The sequence below is a fragment of the Cnephaeus nilssonii genome (genome assembly GCF_951640355.1).
Source record: "Cnephaeus nilssonii genome assembly, chromosome: 1".
Lineage (NCBI taxonomy): Eukaryota > Metazoa > Chordata > Mammalia > Chiroptera > Vespertilionidae > Cnephaeus > Cnephaeus nilssonii.
Window position 1 is genome coordinate 49,928,086 of NC_137072.1, and position 17,327 is coordinate 49,945,412.

The following is a 17,327-nucleotide window of genomic DNA, read 5'->3' on the forward strand; positions in this document are numbered from 1 at the left end:
TCGGATTATAAAAATCTTAAGAGAGGTGTGTTTCTGTGTCTTGTACTTTTTCAAACATGCTCAGGAATTTAAGAAAACAAAAACAAAACAGATTCACTAAAGATCATATAATATTATTTTTAAAACAATGATAAAAAAGAAAATTTTTATAGTAACAATAACCTATGTAGACTGATTTTTTTAAGTTTGGAAAATGTAATAAGTCGTAAAACAGACCTATGTGTAACTTATTTACATAAGCACTCAAATACAAACCGTGTGCCACCATCTCACCCTAAATCCCACTCAGTAGTTTTCCACCTTTTTTTCTCTAGAACTTGTGAACCAACCAGAAAGTGAAAAAGTATCAGGTGCTACGATCAATGTTTCCTGGCCATTAAGCAATAGAGATGCTGTTCCAGGGAGCATAAGGAGTTGAGACTCCCTAGTTTGATCACTGCAAGGGAGAACTTTCAATGAAGCAGTTCCCTGATGTAGTCTTCCCAGCATGCAGCCAGGAAATGAGTAGAAGATCCTGGTGACTCACTTCATTTTTCCTGCCAATGCATGCTCTCTCTGTATAAACAAAAGAGAAGGGAACTGAACTGGAAGAAAACAGTAGGAACCTGCCCGTCTGCTGATTTTTCATTTAGCGCTTCACCCACCTCCCCCTGGAAATCTCAGAAGTTGCTCTTTTGCATTCCAGGGACCTCTCAAGAATCACATCCAAGTATTAAAGCCGGATACATACGTTTTTAAGTTGATTTACAGATAAATCCTCTTGCAGGGGTGGCGGTAGGGGGAGGGCGCTGGATTTGCTCACTACGATCTATTACATACGAAAATTTGTAAAATAATTGCAGTAATATAAAAAGGCACTGACTAGTCATCTCTCTGTTTTAAACTGCAGGAGCCACAGCTGCGGCCCGGAAGGAGGTGATAAGGAACAAGATCCGAGCAATAGGCAAAATGGCCAGAGTGTTCTCTGTCCTCAGGTGGGATCACTTTTCCTCTGTTTCTGTTTTGAAGTGGATTATGTATCACTTAATACACATTTTAATACTTTACTCTGGTACTGTAAGTATTTTGCTAGAAGACATTTGCTTTACCATAATTATTTCTTTTCTTTTAAATGGGATTGTCCATTTCTCACTGTTTTAGTCAAATTGAGATACACTGCATTATTTCCGTAGGGACAGCCTCCAAATAGACTGTTTCACATTTTAAAGCCTGTATTTGTTGCTGGACTTTTAAAACATTTATTTCACAATAGGTTGAACATGTAGTAAAAGAAGAAAGCTATTATAGCCTTTTTTATTTTTCATTCTGGCTCTGTGGTAAAAGATGATTTTATTACGTGCATTTTACTAGACTTCTAGGAAATGAACACCAACCATAAAGCTTGTTCATGCGAGTCTATATTATTCTAATAAATCATTGAGAGAAAGAAATAGTTATTTAATGTTTCAATTCCCATGTCATAGTTATTTTTTAAATAGACCATGAATCATGTTATGAGTAAGCCTGGATTTAGAAAACAAGCATATTCTTGAAGAGAATTAACTACATTTTTCTTTACTTAAATTCAGTTACCTATTCTTAGTTCATACAAAATAACTCTATTTCTCTTCCAAAAATTAATTTAAGATATGGCATGTGTATATGTGAGGAGCATATAGTCAGTTCACAATTACGCGTTAAGGGTAAATACGAAAATCTTGGGAAATGGGCCATGTACATATTGTATAATTTCATAACCTGATTTTGCCTAATTTTTGCCTCAACTCTTTCACATACAGTAGTTACAATAGAGTCACTAAAGAGAGACTGAATGACTTGATGCCACAAGCCAGGGAACTGTGAGGACGACAAAAAGTATTATCGTGCTTTTTCAAAGACAGCAAATCAAAGGCAGCACTAGCTCTGTGGTAGGCAGCCAAATCCTGAAAAGTCATGTTAAAGCTGAAAATAGAGCAGCGTTGCCCCCTCCAGCCTACGTGCTCTAATACTTTACTGCTTGCTGAAGTTTTAGGATTCTTTTATTCATTCATTCCGTAATAAATATAATAAAACTTAAAGCATCTATTCGGTACCATGAAGAAAAACAAGAAAGCAATATAAAGGTAGAGCAAGTTGGGAGATGAGGCACTTATTTTCGCATGTGATCAACAAAGACCTTTCTGAGTAACGGCATTTGAGCAAGTGTGGGGATGACCTTCACAGAGATAGGAGGGGAGAGAATTCAGGGCCGAGGAAGAGCGAGTGCAATGATTCTTAGATAGAAGCAAAGGTCGGCAGTTTTGAGGACCAGCAAGGAGGCCTCTGTGGCCAGATGTCCTATGGCGGCAAAAGACTCTAGAAAGATCATAAGCTCAGCTGATACCTATGTGTAAACACTTATTTGTCATCCCACATTTACCAATACATGCTTGCTTGCTTTTCCTATCTGAAATCTCTACAAGGAGAAGAAGAAAAACAGCTCCAGAATTTCCACGTGAGAGTACATTTAGAGAAAAAGGAGAAGCCTTTCTTAATATAAAAACATATTTGTGTCTATGTTAGTCTTTAAACCACATGAAGGTATGAGGGGCAATGCTATAAATCATAGGTAGGTCTTAAAGTTGAGGAATCCCTCCTACCCCCCGCCTAAGATGTAATCATTATTGGTGCATAAGATGCAATCATTCCCAGCTGTGAAATGGTCCATTTGAACCCAATGATGATCAGTGACTTGACTAAGATTACCCATATTGATAGAAAATTAAAACAAGGTATATTTTATGGCTTTTCTGTAATTAAAACATCTCAGTAAACTTGTGGTCTACAGGGGATCATATCCAGAGAAAATTTAAGCTTTAGAAAGTAAAGATTGAACATTAAATGTGTACTCTATGCTGAGTTAAGCAAAACGGATACCAAATTGGAATGCCAGACATGTAGAAAATAAACAATGGAAGACAATGAAATGCTTACTGAACACATGAAGAGATGCTCTGCTGTGGAAAGGGACAGCAAGGAGTAGTTCCTGAAAGGAATGTTCGTGAAGAGGCTGACGTTGGAGGAGGACAGGCTGAGTTCACTGGGTAGAGAGCTGTGGTGAAGGCGTTCCTGGAAGCTGAGAAATCGTCAAAAACACAGCCACAGCGTCCTAAGAGCAGCCTTTTATGAGGTCCTAGTTAAGTGCCAGGTGCCATGCCCCAGGGTGTACACACCTGACAGGAGTCTACACAGCAAACTTGCAGGTTGGGTTGACCTCAGCGGGGAAACAAACTGAGATAAGTAACGTGTCCAAACTCATGTAGTGAGCAGCACTAATGAGCCTGATGTGAAAGTGAACTATGTACAAGTCAATGAATTCTAAGTACTGAAAGGAGCTGGGTAGTAAGACCTGCAGGCGAGTAAGGAATCTAGTAAGAAACCAGCTGAAAATGGACTTAAGTCCAGATCCTTAATGGTCTGAATACCATGGTAAAGCATGAATGTGATGTGTGCAGGAAATAAGTTATGGGATGGTTTTCATGGGATGAGTGACGTGCTCTAACTCAAGTGTAGATGGTGTATGTGAACGACAGTGTGAAGGCTAGATAGCAAGATGACCTATTAGTGTCAGGACATTTAAGAACCTATGGAAATAATCCAAACCAAACTAGACTATAGGAGGACAGATACAAAGGAAGGGGCAAATATAAGGAATTTGTGAAGCTAGCAGATTACAAATTTAATGAATGAATGTGGAGATGGTGGTACAACTGTCCAACACATTCCTTACGTTTTGCTAGTTTGCATCATTTTAGGGGGAACGGAAGCCTGTCTTTCAGCATCCTGGCAGGTAAGGTGCAGGCATGTTGCCTGGGTCCCACCAATCAAATGGACACATAAGATTTCCCTTTTGAAATGAGCATCCTGAGGAAGCGGGCGGCGGGGGGGGGGGGGGGGGGGGGGGAGGTGATTGGTCTGTCGGATGTGGGATCCGAGGGGCCGGCAGGAGAGGAGCTTCTTTCTCAGTATTTTGGGGGCCAACCCCACGGCATTAGCACAAGCTCGGTGTTGGCTCTAAACAGCAGCGGCAGCATTTCGCAGAGCAGATCCCACAGCGCGATGAGCACTGGTACTTTTCCCGACTACCGAGCATTCCAGTCTAGCTCTCTGGGTCCATGAGCTCCCTAATATCTTTTAATACATCTCTGCACTGTTAAAATTCGCCAGAGTGGGTTCTGGTGTTTGCTATAAGCACCCTGACCTATGCAAGGGTGATGAGGGAGAGGACATATCCCAAGACTGTTCCACAGAGGTGCTAGCCCATGTGATTGGTAGCCTGATAATGCTGTTATCTAAGGAAGAGGAAGCGTGAATCCATTTAAATCTCTAACAGCTTTCCTGGGGAGAGCTGTGATCCTTTGCCCGGGGCAGAAGGTAGTTAGAAGTTCTGCCCTGGAGCTTCAGAGAGAGGCCAGGGTGAGAAATGCAGGCCTGGGAGTGAACACAGAGCGGAAGCACAGCGATGAGGAGTTTGCCAAGGGAGGGAGGGAGGCAGGGCGGAGAGACAAGCACCCCCTGGAACAGTGCCTTCCGAGGGAAATGTAATGAGCCACATCTGTGATGTTAAGTTTTCCAGAAGCCACAGTTAAAATACAAGTAGGAAGAAACAGGTGAAATTCATTGCAATAATACATTCTATATACTTGCTGTGTAATATATTCAGAATGTTATGGCTTCAACATGTAGTCCATATAAATCTTGTTAAAGAGATATTTTACATTCTTACTTTTGTATCACGTCTTTGAAATCTGATGCGAACGCTCCAGCTGCAGCACATCTCAGGTTATGTTGGGGCGGGGGTGGGGGGTGGGGGGTGATGGTGGGGGGAGCAGTAAGAGCCACCCACGGCTGGGGCTGCTGCCACAGGTCTGGACAGAGAGGAAGAGGTCAGCCACAGGGCTGGGGAGGTGACCCGGGAGGAAGAGAGGAACCCGGAAAGAAAATGAAGCAGACTGAGCACAGAACCTTCAAGAAGGGGAGCCTGGTTATGTTCATTCGAGGGAGAACTCTGCAGCGATGGCTGCAACTGAGATATGGGGAAACTTCTAGAAAACTTTTTCTGTGTGAGGCAGGAGTGGTTGTGTCAGAAGTTTTCCAGGCAGATGAGGGGCTATGGGGATGGGGTGAAATAGGTGAAGGGGAATAAGAGGAAGAAGCTTCCAGTTATAGAATAAGTCACGGGAGTATAATGTACAGTGGAGAGAACACAGCCAACAGTACTAGTATTGGAACAACTTTGCATGGTGACGGATAGTCACTAGACTGACTGTAGTGATCTTTCGTAAGATATGTAAACGTCGGTTCGTTATGCTGTACATGTGAAACTATTGTAATACTGTATGTCAACTATACTTCAATTTAAAAATAAGAATATAAGGAGAGGAGGAAAATAGTTGAATGAGAAAGGGAAAGGAGGTAAGGAAACCAGATTTAAAATATGAACGCACAGGAAAGAATATGTTCATTTATTTAGAGATACTCTCAGTTTTTCCAAAGCCATCTATTAGCATTCAAAACATTTCTCTCTTTTATGGAACCTCCGGTGGTTTGACAGCAGAAGCCTGAAAGGGTTGAAGTTCTGCATGAAAGTAAACAACGATTAATGGACCATCTCAAACCTAATATTTTAAGTAAACTCTGCAGTGAAGGAGACAGAAATATAAAATGCTGCCCTTCTCCCTTCTGTTTCCCTTTGACTCATTCCTTTAGGAAATGTGTTTTGAGTGCCGGCTGTGTACCAGGTGCTGCTCTGGTCTAGGTACTGCCGACGCCGCCGTGAGCAAAGCAGACAGAAACCCCTCCTCACAGGAGGCTTCTCTAGCCAGGGTGGGAGGGAGTGGGCGGGGGAGCCAAACAACCACCAAAAACCACAACAAGGAAACACATGAGCTGAATAGTTTCAGATAAAAATAAAATAGGCAAGGAGGATAGGGAGTGTAGGGTGCCTGTTATTTTTTAAAGTGTTCTCAAGGAAGTCCTCACTTAGAGGGCGATGCATGAGCAGCGTCGAAGGCAGAGAGGCAGGGAGCCATGCAGATGTCAGGGGAAGAGTGTGACAAGGCAGGTGCAGAGCCCTGCGGTGGGAGGTGGTGGGTGCATCTGGAAAACACTAAGGGATGTGGACACTAATATGAAATACGGTGCAAGAGGTGGATGAGGATGGGAGAATGTGGGTTGGGGGCAAGCTTTTGAACGCTCTTGTCCAGCTTTTTAGAGACAGCACCTGCATAGCTATTCCAAGGCTCTGCCTGGCTGATAAACTGAGAATAGTTACGGGGGGAGGGGAGGTGGGCACCAGAGTATGACCAGCATGGAGCAAGGGTACTTTATAAGAGGCTGCTAGAACAATCCAGGTAAGAGTTGTTGGTGGCAAGCTAAAGAAGTCCGTTACAAAAGGGCACGTGTTATATGATTACATTTATGTGAAATTCAGAAGCAAACCTATAGAAAGTTGCCTAGTGGTTATAAAGGGCTGAAAGAGAGGGCAGGTGGCCTCTACCGGACAAAGGTTTCTTTTTGGAGGGCTGACAGTGTTCTAAAATTGGCTAAGGTGATGGTTTCACAACTATAAATATACTAAAATGGTTGATTGAATTGTATGTTTTAAATGAGCCAATTGTATGGTACGTTAATTATATCTCAGTGAGAGGAGGATATTGTGAGAAAAGGTTAGGTACTTACTGGAAATATTTTGCGGATAGAGCCTTCAGATTTACTGATTGAGTGGATGTGGCATGAGATAGGAAAAGGACATTAAAGGGTAAGTCTTTAAGCTTAACTAAAGGATGAAGGTGAATGAAGAAAGATTATGGAAGAGACAGATTTGGGGGGAGTTTAGGAATCCTGTGTGGGTCATCTTAGACATTATAAAAATGTGAAGTGGGTAACTACAGATATTATAAACATCTATAATAATAAAAGCGCAATATGCTAATAGATCAGACAGCCCGACGACCTTTCGGACATCATTCCGGACGTCCTTCTGGATGAAGTCACAGCGGCAGGGGCTGAGGCAGAGGCGGTTAGGGGTAATTAGGCAGGCAGGCAAGCAGTTAGGGGCGATCAGGCAGGCAGGCAGAGGGGTTAGGGGCGATCAGGCAGGCAGTCAGGTGAGCAGTTAGGAGCCAAGGTCCTGGATTGCGAGAGGGTGCAGTCTGGGCTGAGGGGACCCCCCCACCCACCCATGCACTAATTTCGTGCACCAGGCCTCTAGTAAGATATATAAGAAATATAAGCTTTTGGGGTTATATAGGGTTACAATGTCTGCTACATGGAAAGATAGGAAGTTATTCCTATTTCATGGTTATTTAATCATTATGATTAATTCAATTATAATGAAATAATGATGTACATAAACTATTTGGAAAACATTTGTCATAATGAGTAATAAAGCGATTTTATATTAGCAAAGCAGTGGGGAAAGAGGCTGCTGAAAAGGAAAGCTGAGAAATTTTACCGGTTGCATTATTGGCTAGTTGCCATTATTTTGCATGTTTATCATGTAATGTCAAAATTCCTCAGCCCACTGTATGTAACGCTTAGCTTCCTGATATATACATGGATTTTATTTTTTTATCTCCCATATGCAGGGGGAGATATATCTCCCATAAACTCCCATATACTCCCTGGTTTTCTCTCCCAAATCAAATGAGCTTCACTCATTTTTCCTGATCGTGGGCTGGAAAAGACCCATCCACACTCCTCTTGGCTCATGTTCAACATCTGCATCCACCAAGGAAGCCCAGCAGCCACTGTGTATTGTGATGCCCGCTTAATAATCAGAATTGTTTTCTGTATCTTCAATACTCAGAAGGGACTGAACCATCCCAGTTGTATAATTGTAAACTTAGTCATGTCATTTATATAACATTACTTCAATACGAATGCATAAAAATATAGTACGTTTTAAGTTAAAAATAATCTACAGAGCCAAGATAGATGTAAATGTGAGTTATTATATGCATTTTTTCGTTTTTCTTTTCTCTCTCTCAAAAGAAAAGTTATATGTGTAGCCCATGGACATGGGCAATAGGGTAGTGAAGACCTGTGTGGGGGGCAGGGGGTTGAGACTGGGAGGAGAGGGAAAAGGAGGAGGGATGGGAGACATCTGTAATACTGTCAACAATAAAAAGTACATTAAAAAAAAAAAAAACACACAGAAAATGAGAGTCAATGCCCCCCTCACCTTGTGCCTTTCCAGAGAGGAGAGCGAGAGTGTGCTGACGCTGAAAGGCCTGACGCCCACAGGCATGCTCCCCAGCGGCGTGCTCTCTGGAGGGAAGCAAACTCTGCAAAGCGGTAAGCAGCCCCGTCACTGTGACCTGACCGTGCCAGGAGCGTTAGTCAGCTGTGTCGTTAGAGCCCTGAGTTATTCACTCATTTAAGCTCTGTCTTATTCTCTGCTCAAAGAAGGACTGAACCCCCACATCCATGTGACCAGTCATGTCCAACAAGACACCTCCCTCTTGCGTGGGAATGGAGTCTTGACCCCACCCTGCATTCCCGAAGCGCTCACATGGTAACCACAGTGCAGGCCTTGCTATAGGACACCTCATTTGGGTTGCCTACATGCACAATAGGTTTGCCCACTCTCAGTCAATCAGTTGCTAAAAACAAAGTTTTAATTACATTTTTACTAAATGTTCTGGTTGTCTATTTGATGGATGAAATACACACACACATGCACACGTACAAATATACATCCCAAAGTTTAGATTTCAGTGGAAAATGTAGGAAGAATATAAAAAGGATAATTTAATTATCCATTTGAGTAGACATATATGTCTTTTATTTAGACCCCCAAAACAGACTGAGTATAACCATGTTTTATTTCTGAAAAAGAACGAAAACATTTCCTTTAAAAGACCCAGAGATTTTGTATTAAAATGTGTAGCTTTCTGGATGAGTGCTTTCCAATAACACTTCCTGTAATGATGGAAATGTCTGTATCTATACAGAAGTCACTGGCAACATATGGCTGTTGCACGCTTAAAATATAGCTAGTACAACTGAGAAAGTGCTTTATTTTACCTAATTTTTATTAATTTGATTTACATAGTCACGTGGCTAGTGGCTACCCTACTAGATACACTCTTTTACTTTGTTTTATTATCTATTTTAACTAATATTATCATTAATGGAAATGTTGCAGTTAAATTAGTCTTTAACATGAAAAAAGGAAAACAAAAATACACTATAACATTTTCAAAACAATCTCAGCCTCTTGCTTATTTTCCTATATCTTTCCCTGAATCTTTTTGTGTGTGTGTTGTTTTTTTTCTATCCCTATCTCTCAAACTAGAAGATTCAGATGTTCTGTGGTTACATTATTTAGACCCACCTCTCTGCGTAGAGAGTAGTGTTCAACTTCAGGTATAAGGTACTGCTAAATAATCACCCCCTAGCAGCAGCACTCTCGTTTTCTTTATTTCCATAGTCATTTATTCCAAAATCAATATCTTTGAGTTTCCACAAAAGAGGACATTTCTAAATGATAGCAGGAAAATATATAATACTTAAGGAAATTCCCCCTTTACACCTAAAAATTATTTTAGCAACTTGTTTTTTAAAACACAGCATTTTCCCCATCACAGTAAACATGCTTTCTACACCATTCATATCAATGGATCACGTATAAACTCAAAATGCACAACTACCTCATTGAAATCTGCATAGTTTTTGATAAGCACATTTTAAGGTACTGCAAGTGTATTATCAGAAACTATGGCCACATTTGCTTTAGAAGGATACACTTAACAACAGTACATAGTTCTAATATGTTGGTGCTGGTGTGGTTTCACATATGTTGCTTTACTTTTAAACTTAAGTTATTTTAAGTTCTTACAATTCTTCGTTTGATTTCCAGATTTTCACTGGTATTTAACTTAGATTATTCAGTTACCTTTTCTGTTCACGTTATTTTAAAACCATTGTTTGTATAATTCTGTGTTGAACTCACATACACACAGGGGACATAAGCATTGGAACCTCATTAGTCCTGAGAATCTGAAAATTCAGTATATATTTTAAACCATATACATTAATACAATTTCAGAATCCATTTTCTGATGCCCTTCAATTGTCTTAAAAGGAGAAATTATGTAAAGCTTTATTGTTTCTTCTCCGTGGTGGAATTTAGAATGCACTGTAAGTAAATTGTAGTGCACATTTGGCAGTTGCCCTAGATTTCAAACCTTAAATGATAAGGAATGTGCACATTAAAGTCAAGGGGTAGAATTTTAATAGAAACATTTTGGAAGTAAACGTAGAGAAGTTTTGCATTTTAGCACTTAATTAAGGAAATATCAACTATCCTTAGTAACTGAAAGATGCATACACCTGTACAGAGGGAATATATACCCTCACATTATTATAATACTGGTAAAGCAATGGGCCTTCCAAGTTTTGCTTCTGAAATATGCTGATTTGCAGTATTTAGGCTGCCTTTGCTTTAACGTGCTGATAGAATTATAGCTGTTATTGGCATGTTACCACTTGATTGTAACTTTTCAAAAATTTCATCCCCAGAAATGATGCCACGATAAGAAAAAACGATTTTAAGTTGGATTGCCTGGTAAAAGAAGTCCAAATTGTACCATGGCCTTCCTTTTCTCTTTTCCCTCACCATTCTAATCATGCTGGGTGTTGGCCTTTATAGAAACATATTCATTTTCAGCTCTAGACACATTGATTTTATTTTTGCTCTAAATTGATCCCCCTTTTCCATTGCAGTAGGAAAATGGGCTACTTAATATTAAATAGCATGAATTACCCCATTGACATTATGGCAACTGCTTCAAATTCTGCCTTATTTTTTTTCCTGGTACTTTAAAACTGTAAATCACCAAGCACAGCAGTGGCTTTATTGAAATTGGTGCCAGTCACAGGCTCATTTTAGATTGACCCTTATCAATTCAATCTAAGTAAAAGAAAACTTTCCTGAGTGTTTTCCTAAAGGGTCACTTTGTCATGTATTTAGTGAGCAAAAACCAAAGCAGTTCACTCAGAGTTGTGTATCCGTCTTATAAATTAAACTTATCATTTTGTTGTGTTTCTTTTTCTTTCTTTTTAGCATTTCTGTTTTGTTGTCTGTGCCAGAATCCAGCACTTACAGGAACATGAATTCTCTTAGTTCCCTTGATCGTCACTGATTTGTTCTTAGAGTTAAAAATCCTCTGCTCATTTTTCTCATTCATTTTGCACCCCCTTTCTTCTCTTCAGCTACTGTTGAGGCTATTGAGGCTGATGAAGGTAAATTGGCCAGTCCCCTTTCTGTTGTACCTGCAACAGATAAGGGCTCTGCTGGGTGTATTCATTTTTTTTTATTTTCATTTTTTATTTTTGCTGTAGCTTGTACAGAGTGTGTGGGTGTTGGGCTAACAGTTGTGGCTCAGTATTAACCAAAATGTTCTTGCTTTAAAGGGGAAAGTGTCCTTTTATGGTTTGTTTGTTTTTTTGTTTTTTTTCCCTTAAAGCTATGTTTGCCTTTGTATACAACGAACCTAGCATAATCACAGAAAACAAAAGGATTATATATCTTGAACGATGTGGGGTGGGGGTTATGGCAGCTGTTTTGACAAATAACGCACAAAACAATACTCTTTGAGCTGAACCATGTCCCTCCCTCAAATCACTTTCAGTCAGCACTGAAAAGGAGAGAATAAAAATAGCTTTATGAATTCTAGTCTTCAGAAATTTCTAGCAAGGAAAAAAAAAATGTTCATTTGAATAGTGCTTTGTTGTAGTTCAACTTTAATTTATGTATCTAAACAATAATCCAACAAGAGACAGCTATGTATGAGATAAACAGTTCTGCTACTCTTACCAAATTTTAACCTACTGGAATTGGTAGTACAGTTAGCACCAGCAAGTGTCTGTGGAGGTGGCCGGTAACAAGCGCAGCGGCTGTTGAGTCTTCACTCAATTGATTAACATTTATTGAGTGTCTGCTTTGCACCAGGCCCTCTGCTAGGTGCTGCAGGGGAAATCAAGTCATGTCTATCACCAACCGTGTCCTGGCACTGCTCAAGGACAGTAGACTTGATCCTTTAGCAATTAGTTTTGAATTAAGTGCTTTTTAAGTATATAGTTATGAGAGAACTGCATATCAACATAGTTTTTAATATTATACCTACCTACCCTTTGGAAACTGTAAAAAGAATAATTTGAAGTTCCCCTTTAAAACAAAATTCTTCAGTTGTATTTTGCTCTTGCAAAGATAACTCTTTGTTTTTCCCCAAATGGTGTGCATCTGGCCCTTTGATGTGATGTTTTAAAAGTGCCACTTTACACTCTTTAATTTGTACATGATTTGGATGTAGTAGGGGAAATGATAGCAACGTAAGAGAAAATACAACTGCTTCCTAAATAGCAGTGAATAAACTGCTATTTATGTGGGAATTCTCTATTCCTCTCGGCACATTCTAATCTGCAGTGTGCATTCTTGTGGATAGTTTGGCTGTTTTCTGTGGTTTCTGTGACTCTGTGTTGTGTTAAGTACACTACCAATGTAAATTGCTAATACCCATTGTCTGACCAGCAACTACAGCAGAGCACATTCTTCCATACCAGGCTAGACAGGGGTGATTAGCAACGGAGCCCCATTCTGACCATATTGCATGGTCCTAACTAGAGTTTGAATTTCTATGCTCCCATCTTATTGGCTTTTAAACCCAGAGATTCCACTTTTATCACCGAAATTAATAAAATTAATCATGATGATGAACTTTTGATATTTATTAATTCTGATGAAATGGTATTCCTAGTGGTTTAGAAAAAGAATAGAGTACCACTTTGTGCCATTGTTTTGCCTCTCAAAATAATTGAGTTAGTTTTCAGGGTGGGTGCTCATTAGACAGCTCTATTATTCTGCAATTTATTACTAAATTAGAGAAGAATTAAGAAGCTTTGCTTTGGGCCTTGGTCTTTCCCCATTTCCCCATCTTCTTCCTCTCATAGTTGACTAATCACCATGATGCTAACCTTTAAAATGCAGAGGGGGGAGCAAGCTATTTCTCATCGCTTAATGAGTTTAGAAGTAACTGTGTGTATCTTTTAAGAATCTCATCCATACTAATCAAAGGCACTGCACATTTGTGTAGGAGTGGCTGGCAAAGTTTCAGCTTGAAACCACTTTCCTTTTTTTTTTCCCCAAATAAGGTGGGAAGGATAAAGGTGCCATGAAATTGTCCTTAATCAGCCATGGAGAGACGCAGCTTAATTTGGCATTGGAGATTGGCCCTTCGGTACCTGGCTTGCACTTCACAGGGAGTAAAGCAAACTGATGTCATTGGTTCTCCATTTATGTACTTGACTTTCAGCTAACTTGTTGGTACACCCACTGAAGAAATCTTTTAGATTCTAGAACAGATATGCCTTATCTGTCTCCAAAGCACACTAAGGTTTGCTGAAAAAAAAAAAAAAAGAACAGATATCAATGCCCCGCCTTTGAAAACTCATGTTGTCATTGAATGGGGCCAAAACTAGTCCTATTCCTTTTTTTTTTTTGCTAAAACGTTGTGAAAGGCACTTTCTCTATGTGATTCTTGAACTATCGCTCATGTCTACATTGATCTACCAAGAAAGAGTTTTCTGACTTAGGCAGGAATGGATACCAGATGAACATCAGTTTGACCTGTTCACTGCTGAAGGGCAGAGAGCGTTTTCTACTTAGTGATGCGAGCTTGGTTTTTCTGAGTCCCGCTCACCTCTGCGCCCACTCCACATGTTCCCAAAGCTGAGGGGAGACACAGGAGTTTTTCATTTTCTTGTTTCCATGCCATTATTGAGTTGTTTGTCAAGGAAGCCTTTCTGGGATTCTGAGATGGCATGGAAATGCCCCAAGTTAATGCCTTTTATCTTTTAGCTTCTGCTCTAAGCTCTTTACCAGAATGTTAGATGCACCTACCTCTGTGATGCTATTGAACTTGCTGTTCCTAGCAGAATGGAATGGTAAAAGCAGGGCGGGCGGTGTTCCGGTCAAAGTCAGGGCGTTTGGTGCAATAACCCCACTAATGTGGCCCGTTGATACGTGCTGGCTCTAGAAACCTGGCCCTGGTAGCACTTGCCTCTTTCCATGTCCACTTCGGGGTTTGTTTATGTAAACTTTCGTGAAGAAAAGTGACGTGCTTCCATCTCACTAACTTGAAGAGGACGTTTTGGTTGGCAAGAGACATTGGCTGTTTTCCAACCCTTGGTTATCCGCGGGATGGTAAGGAGTCCGTTGTGTTGTGCTCAGATCCCGTCACTGTTCTCTACTAAAGGATTCCCTTCTCTCACTGCGAAATCTCTAACATCACCTGATGCAAGAGTGGTGCCCTTGGTCGTGTTCTGGCTAACCCAGTTTCTCTTTTTTTTAATGATTTTCTGTTTAGCTATCAAAGGATTTTCACCACAACATAAGATCACTAGCTTCGAGGAGGCCAAGGGCTTAGACCGAATTAACGAGAGGATGCCACCTCGCAGAGATGCCATGCCCTCCGACGCCAACCTTAACTCCATCAACAAGGCTCTCGCCTCAGAGACTAACGGCACGGACAGCAATGGCAGTAATAGCAGCAATATTCAGTGACCACTTCCTGTTCACTCTTTCCTTTCCTTTTTTCTTTCTTTTTTCTTTCTTCTTTCTTTTTCGAGCTGCAGGGCATGGTGGGATTGCTGCATATTGGCAGTTGTATGTTCTTGCCTCTGAAGATAGCTTATTTGCTGTGGGGGCCAGGAATTGGATCCAGTTTACACTATCATTAGAAAAGAGGGAGAGATAGATAATAAACTATATTTTGGTGAGGGTGGTGACTAAACACCTCTTTTGGTATACCTTTTAAAAATGCTTATAGGAAAAGCAAATTTAAAAAAAGAAAGCTAATTAATGCTAGTATATACTGCAATGTTAGGGAATGAACTTGTTTTCCTCCCGCATTGGGGACTCCAAGATAGGGTAATGCAAGGTCTTTCATTATGTTACTGGACACGAAAACTTTGTCTAATTTCTTACTCTATTGTACGTTTACAGTTGCAGCACTAAAAATGGATGACATCAAACATTTTTAACAAAATGATGTACAAACTAAGGACTATTTATTGATAATGTTTTGCTACTCTTGTCAGACAATGGCTATAAAATGAATTAGGCAGTCTTAAAAAAAAAAACAGAAAAAGAAAAAAAAATGAATGTCGCAAATTTGTTAAAATGCCAAAAAGGACAGTTTAATTTTGTACAGATTATGCTTACCTCAGGTTTCTTTAGTGTGCTTGAATGCCCTTCTTTCAATATAACACTTACCTTATTAATTTTGCAATGAATATCTTTTCATTTCTTTTCTTTAACTTTTAAAGAACTGGAATAATTACATCTATCTTTTTTTTTGCTGTTTATATTTAGGGGTTTTGTTGATAAATCAAGTCTTGGTTGTGGCTTGCTGAATTAAATATTTATGAGTGGTGCATTTTTAAGTATAGTGAACAAGATACCATATTAAGTACAGTGATAAAGCATCTATATTCTGTAAAAATAAATCTGCCTATGCATGTTTTTTAAGAAAAAAAATGGCTGTATCGGCCTGTATGGGACTGTAATGCGCTTAGTGGTCTGACATATACTGGAAATGTATGTATACTGGCGTACTTTATATTCTCTAAAATGCTTAATGCCTTTGAAATTTTGTAATCAAAAAAGCTTTGAAAAATCTAAAGGGGGAGAGTATTCTTAAAAGTTTTTAACATAAGCTTGTCAGTGCACATATAGATGGTTAGCATGTTTAGCAACCTTGTGAAATTTAAATAAGTTTGTAGTTACATGTGAAACTCTAAATGCATGGTAACTGTTAATGTCATAACGATTTAGTTATTTTGTTCTGTTCTGTCATGTGCCACAAACTATGTACTTTTTTCACTTTTTTCCCTTTGTATATCAGTTACGGGTTACAACTGGTTCATTCTGAAAACAACAACAACAAAAGTCCATTCATATTTTTTAACAATTGTATAAGTGCCCAAGTAATTCACTACAGCCTAAAGCCTTGCCTTTGTAATTTGACTTCTGAAATGTTGGCAATCAAAGCATGCACTTGTAACAATGAAAAAGAAAAAGCATTTTATATTACTACTCAATAAAATGTGCATGAACTTAAAGAACTCTCCTCCTTGCCCTGAGTCTGCTGAAGGGATTTCTGTGCACAACCACCACGCTGTCCTCCAGGTGCTGGGCCCACCACCCTGCAGCGCAGAGTCGCTCCACCAGGCTTCTCTGGGGGCCTCGTGATCTAAGGCGTGGTGCCTACTTCCGCTGTAAGAAACTTGGTGGATTTCTGTCTCGAATCAGACAAGAGAACTGTATTTAAAGAGTAAATGCCCTCTTCTGGCTCCCTTGAGTTGCAGGAGCCAGTTAAGAAACCAGATCATTCCTTTTTATTGGAAACACAAAAACAATTTGTTATCAGGTTGTTTCAGTTGTATTGGATGCCCTGTCTGCTAAAGCAAAAAGAACTAAGCTAATAAGTGCATTTTCATCACAGAAGAGAGTTGCATTTGTATTGGTAGAAAATTTGTATACCAGCGCTTCAGCTAATATCTAATCACCGGGAGATTTAAGATACACCAAATTTCAGTTTGTTTCTAACATTGTTCATTTTCAGTGCACTTTGTTTTATGTAATAAAGTATGCCTATTATATTAAATAATAAGACTATGACAATTAGTGATATAGTGTACCAAAACAAAGATGTTCTAGATATATTGTCTGACAAAGACTATCTCAAATTTATTTTAATGAATCCAAACTTTTCCCCCCCTTGTGGATATTTTTCCTAAAAAAAAATGACATCCAAGGAAAATATTTAGATGCAATTTATTAGAATGATGTTAAAGGAATGGTAATTCTGGTACCAAGGTGTTTGTTTTCTTTCTTATATCTGCAGAGAAAATATCCTGACAAAAAAAAAAAAATCTTTTTTTTTTTTTTTTGGATTCCTTTCTTTTACAAATTGTGCTGAGGCAACTATGGCATAGAAATAAACATTTGACATTAAAATAATAAGTTGATGTGAGTATTGCTTGGTCTTTCTGGTCAGTAGTTAAGAAAGTAATTCTGTATATTTTTCAATAATTCTTTCAAAGAAATCAATATAGAAATGAAGTAATTTTTCTAAAAGGGATAACACTGCCATGTCATTGGTTATTAGATCTATCTCCTTCACTTTGGGAGAAATTGTTGAATTCTTGAGTTGTTTATGCCAGTGAATCTTTTACTATACTCACACCCCCCCCACACACATACACACACTCAAGAAACAACCTCCCGTGCCTCCCTCTTA

The 17,327-nt window shown here is 39.4% G+C and overlaps 1 protein-coding gene across 1 annotated transcript in view; it reads left to right on the plus strand.

Annotated features, from left to right (window-relative positions):
- Positions 1-17,041, plus strand: part of PPP3CA (protein phosphatase 3 catalytic subunit alpha) — a 322,050-nt gene extending 305,009 nt beyond the window's left edge. The window contains exons 11-13 of the mRNA XM_079770908.1: positions 890-974; positions 8,219-8,316; positions 14,391-17,041. Of these exons, the coding sequence (XP_079627034.1) occupies positions 890-974; positions 8,219-8,316; positions 14,391-14,587 (380 nt within the window). The 3' untranslated portion in view covers positions 14,588-17,041. The remainder of the gene's footprint in view (positions 1-889; positions 975-8,218; positions 8,317-14,390) is intronic.
- Positions 17,042-17,327: the final 286 nt, after the last annotated feature.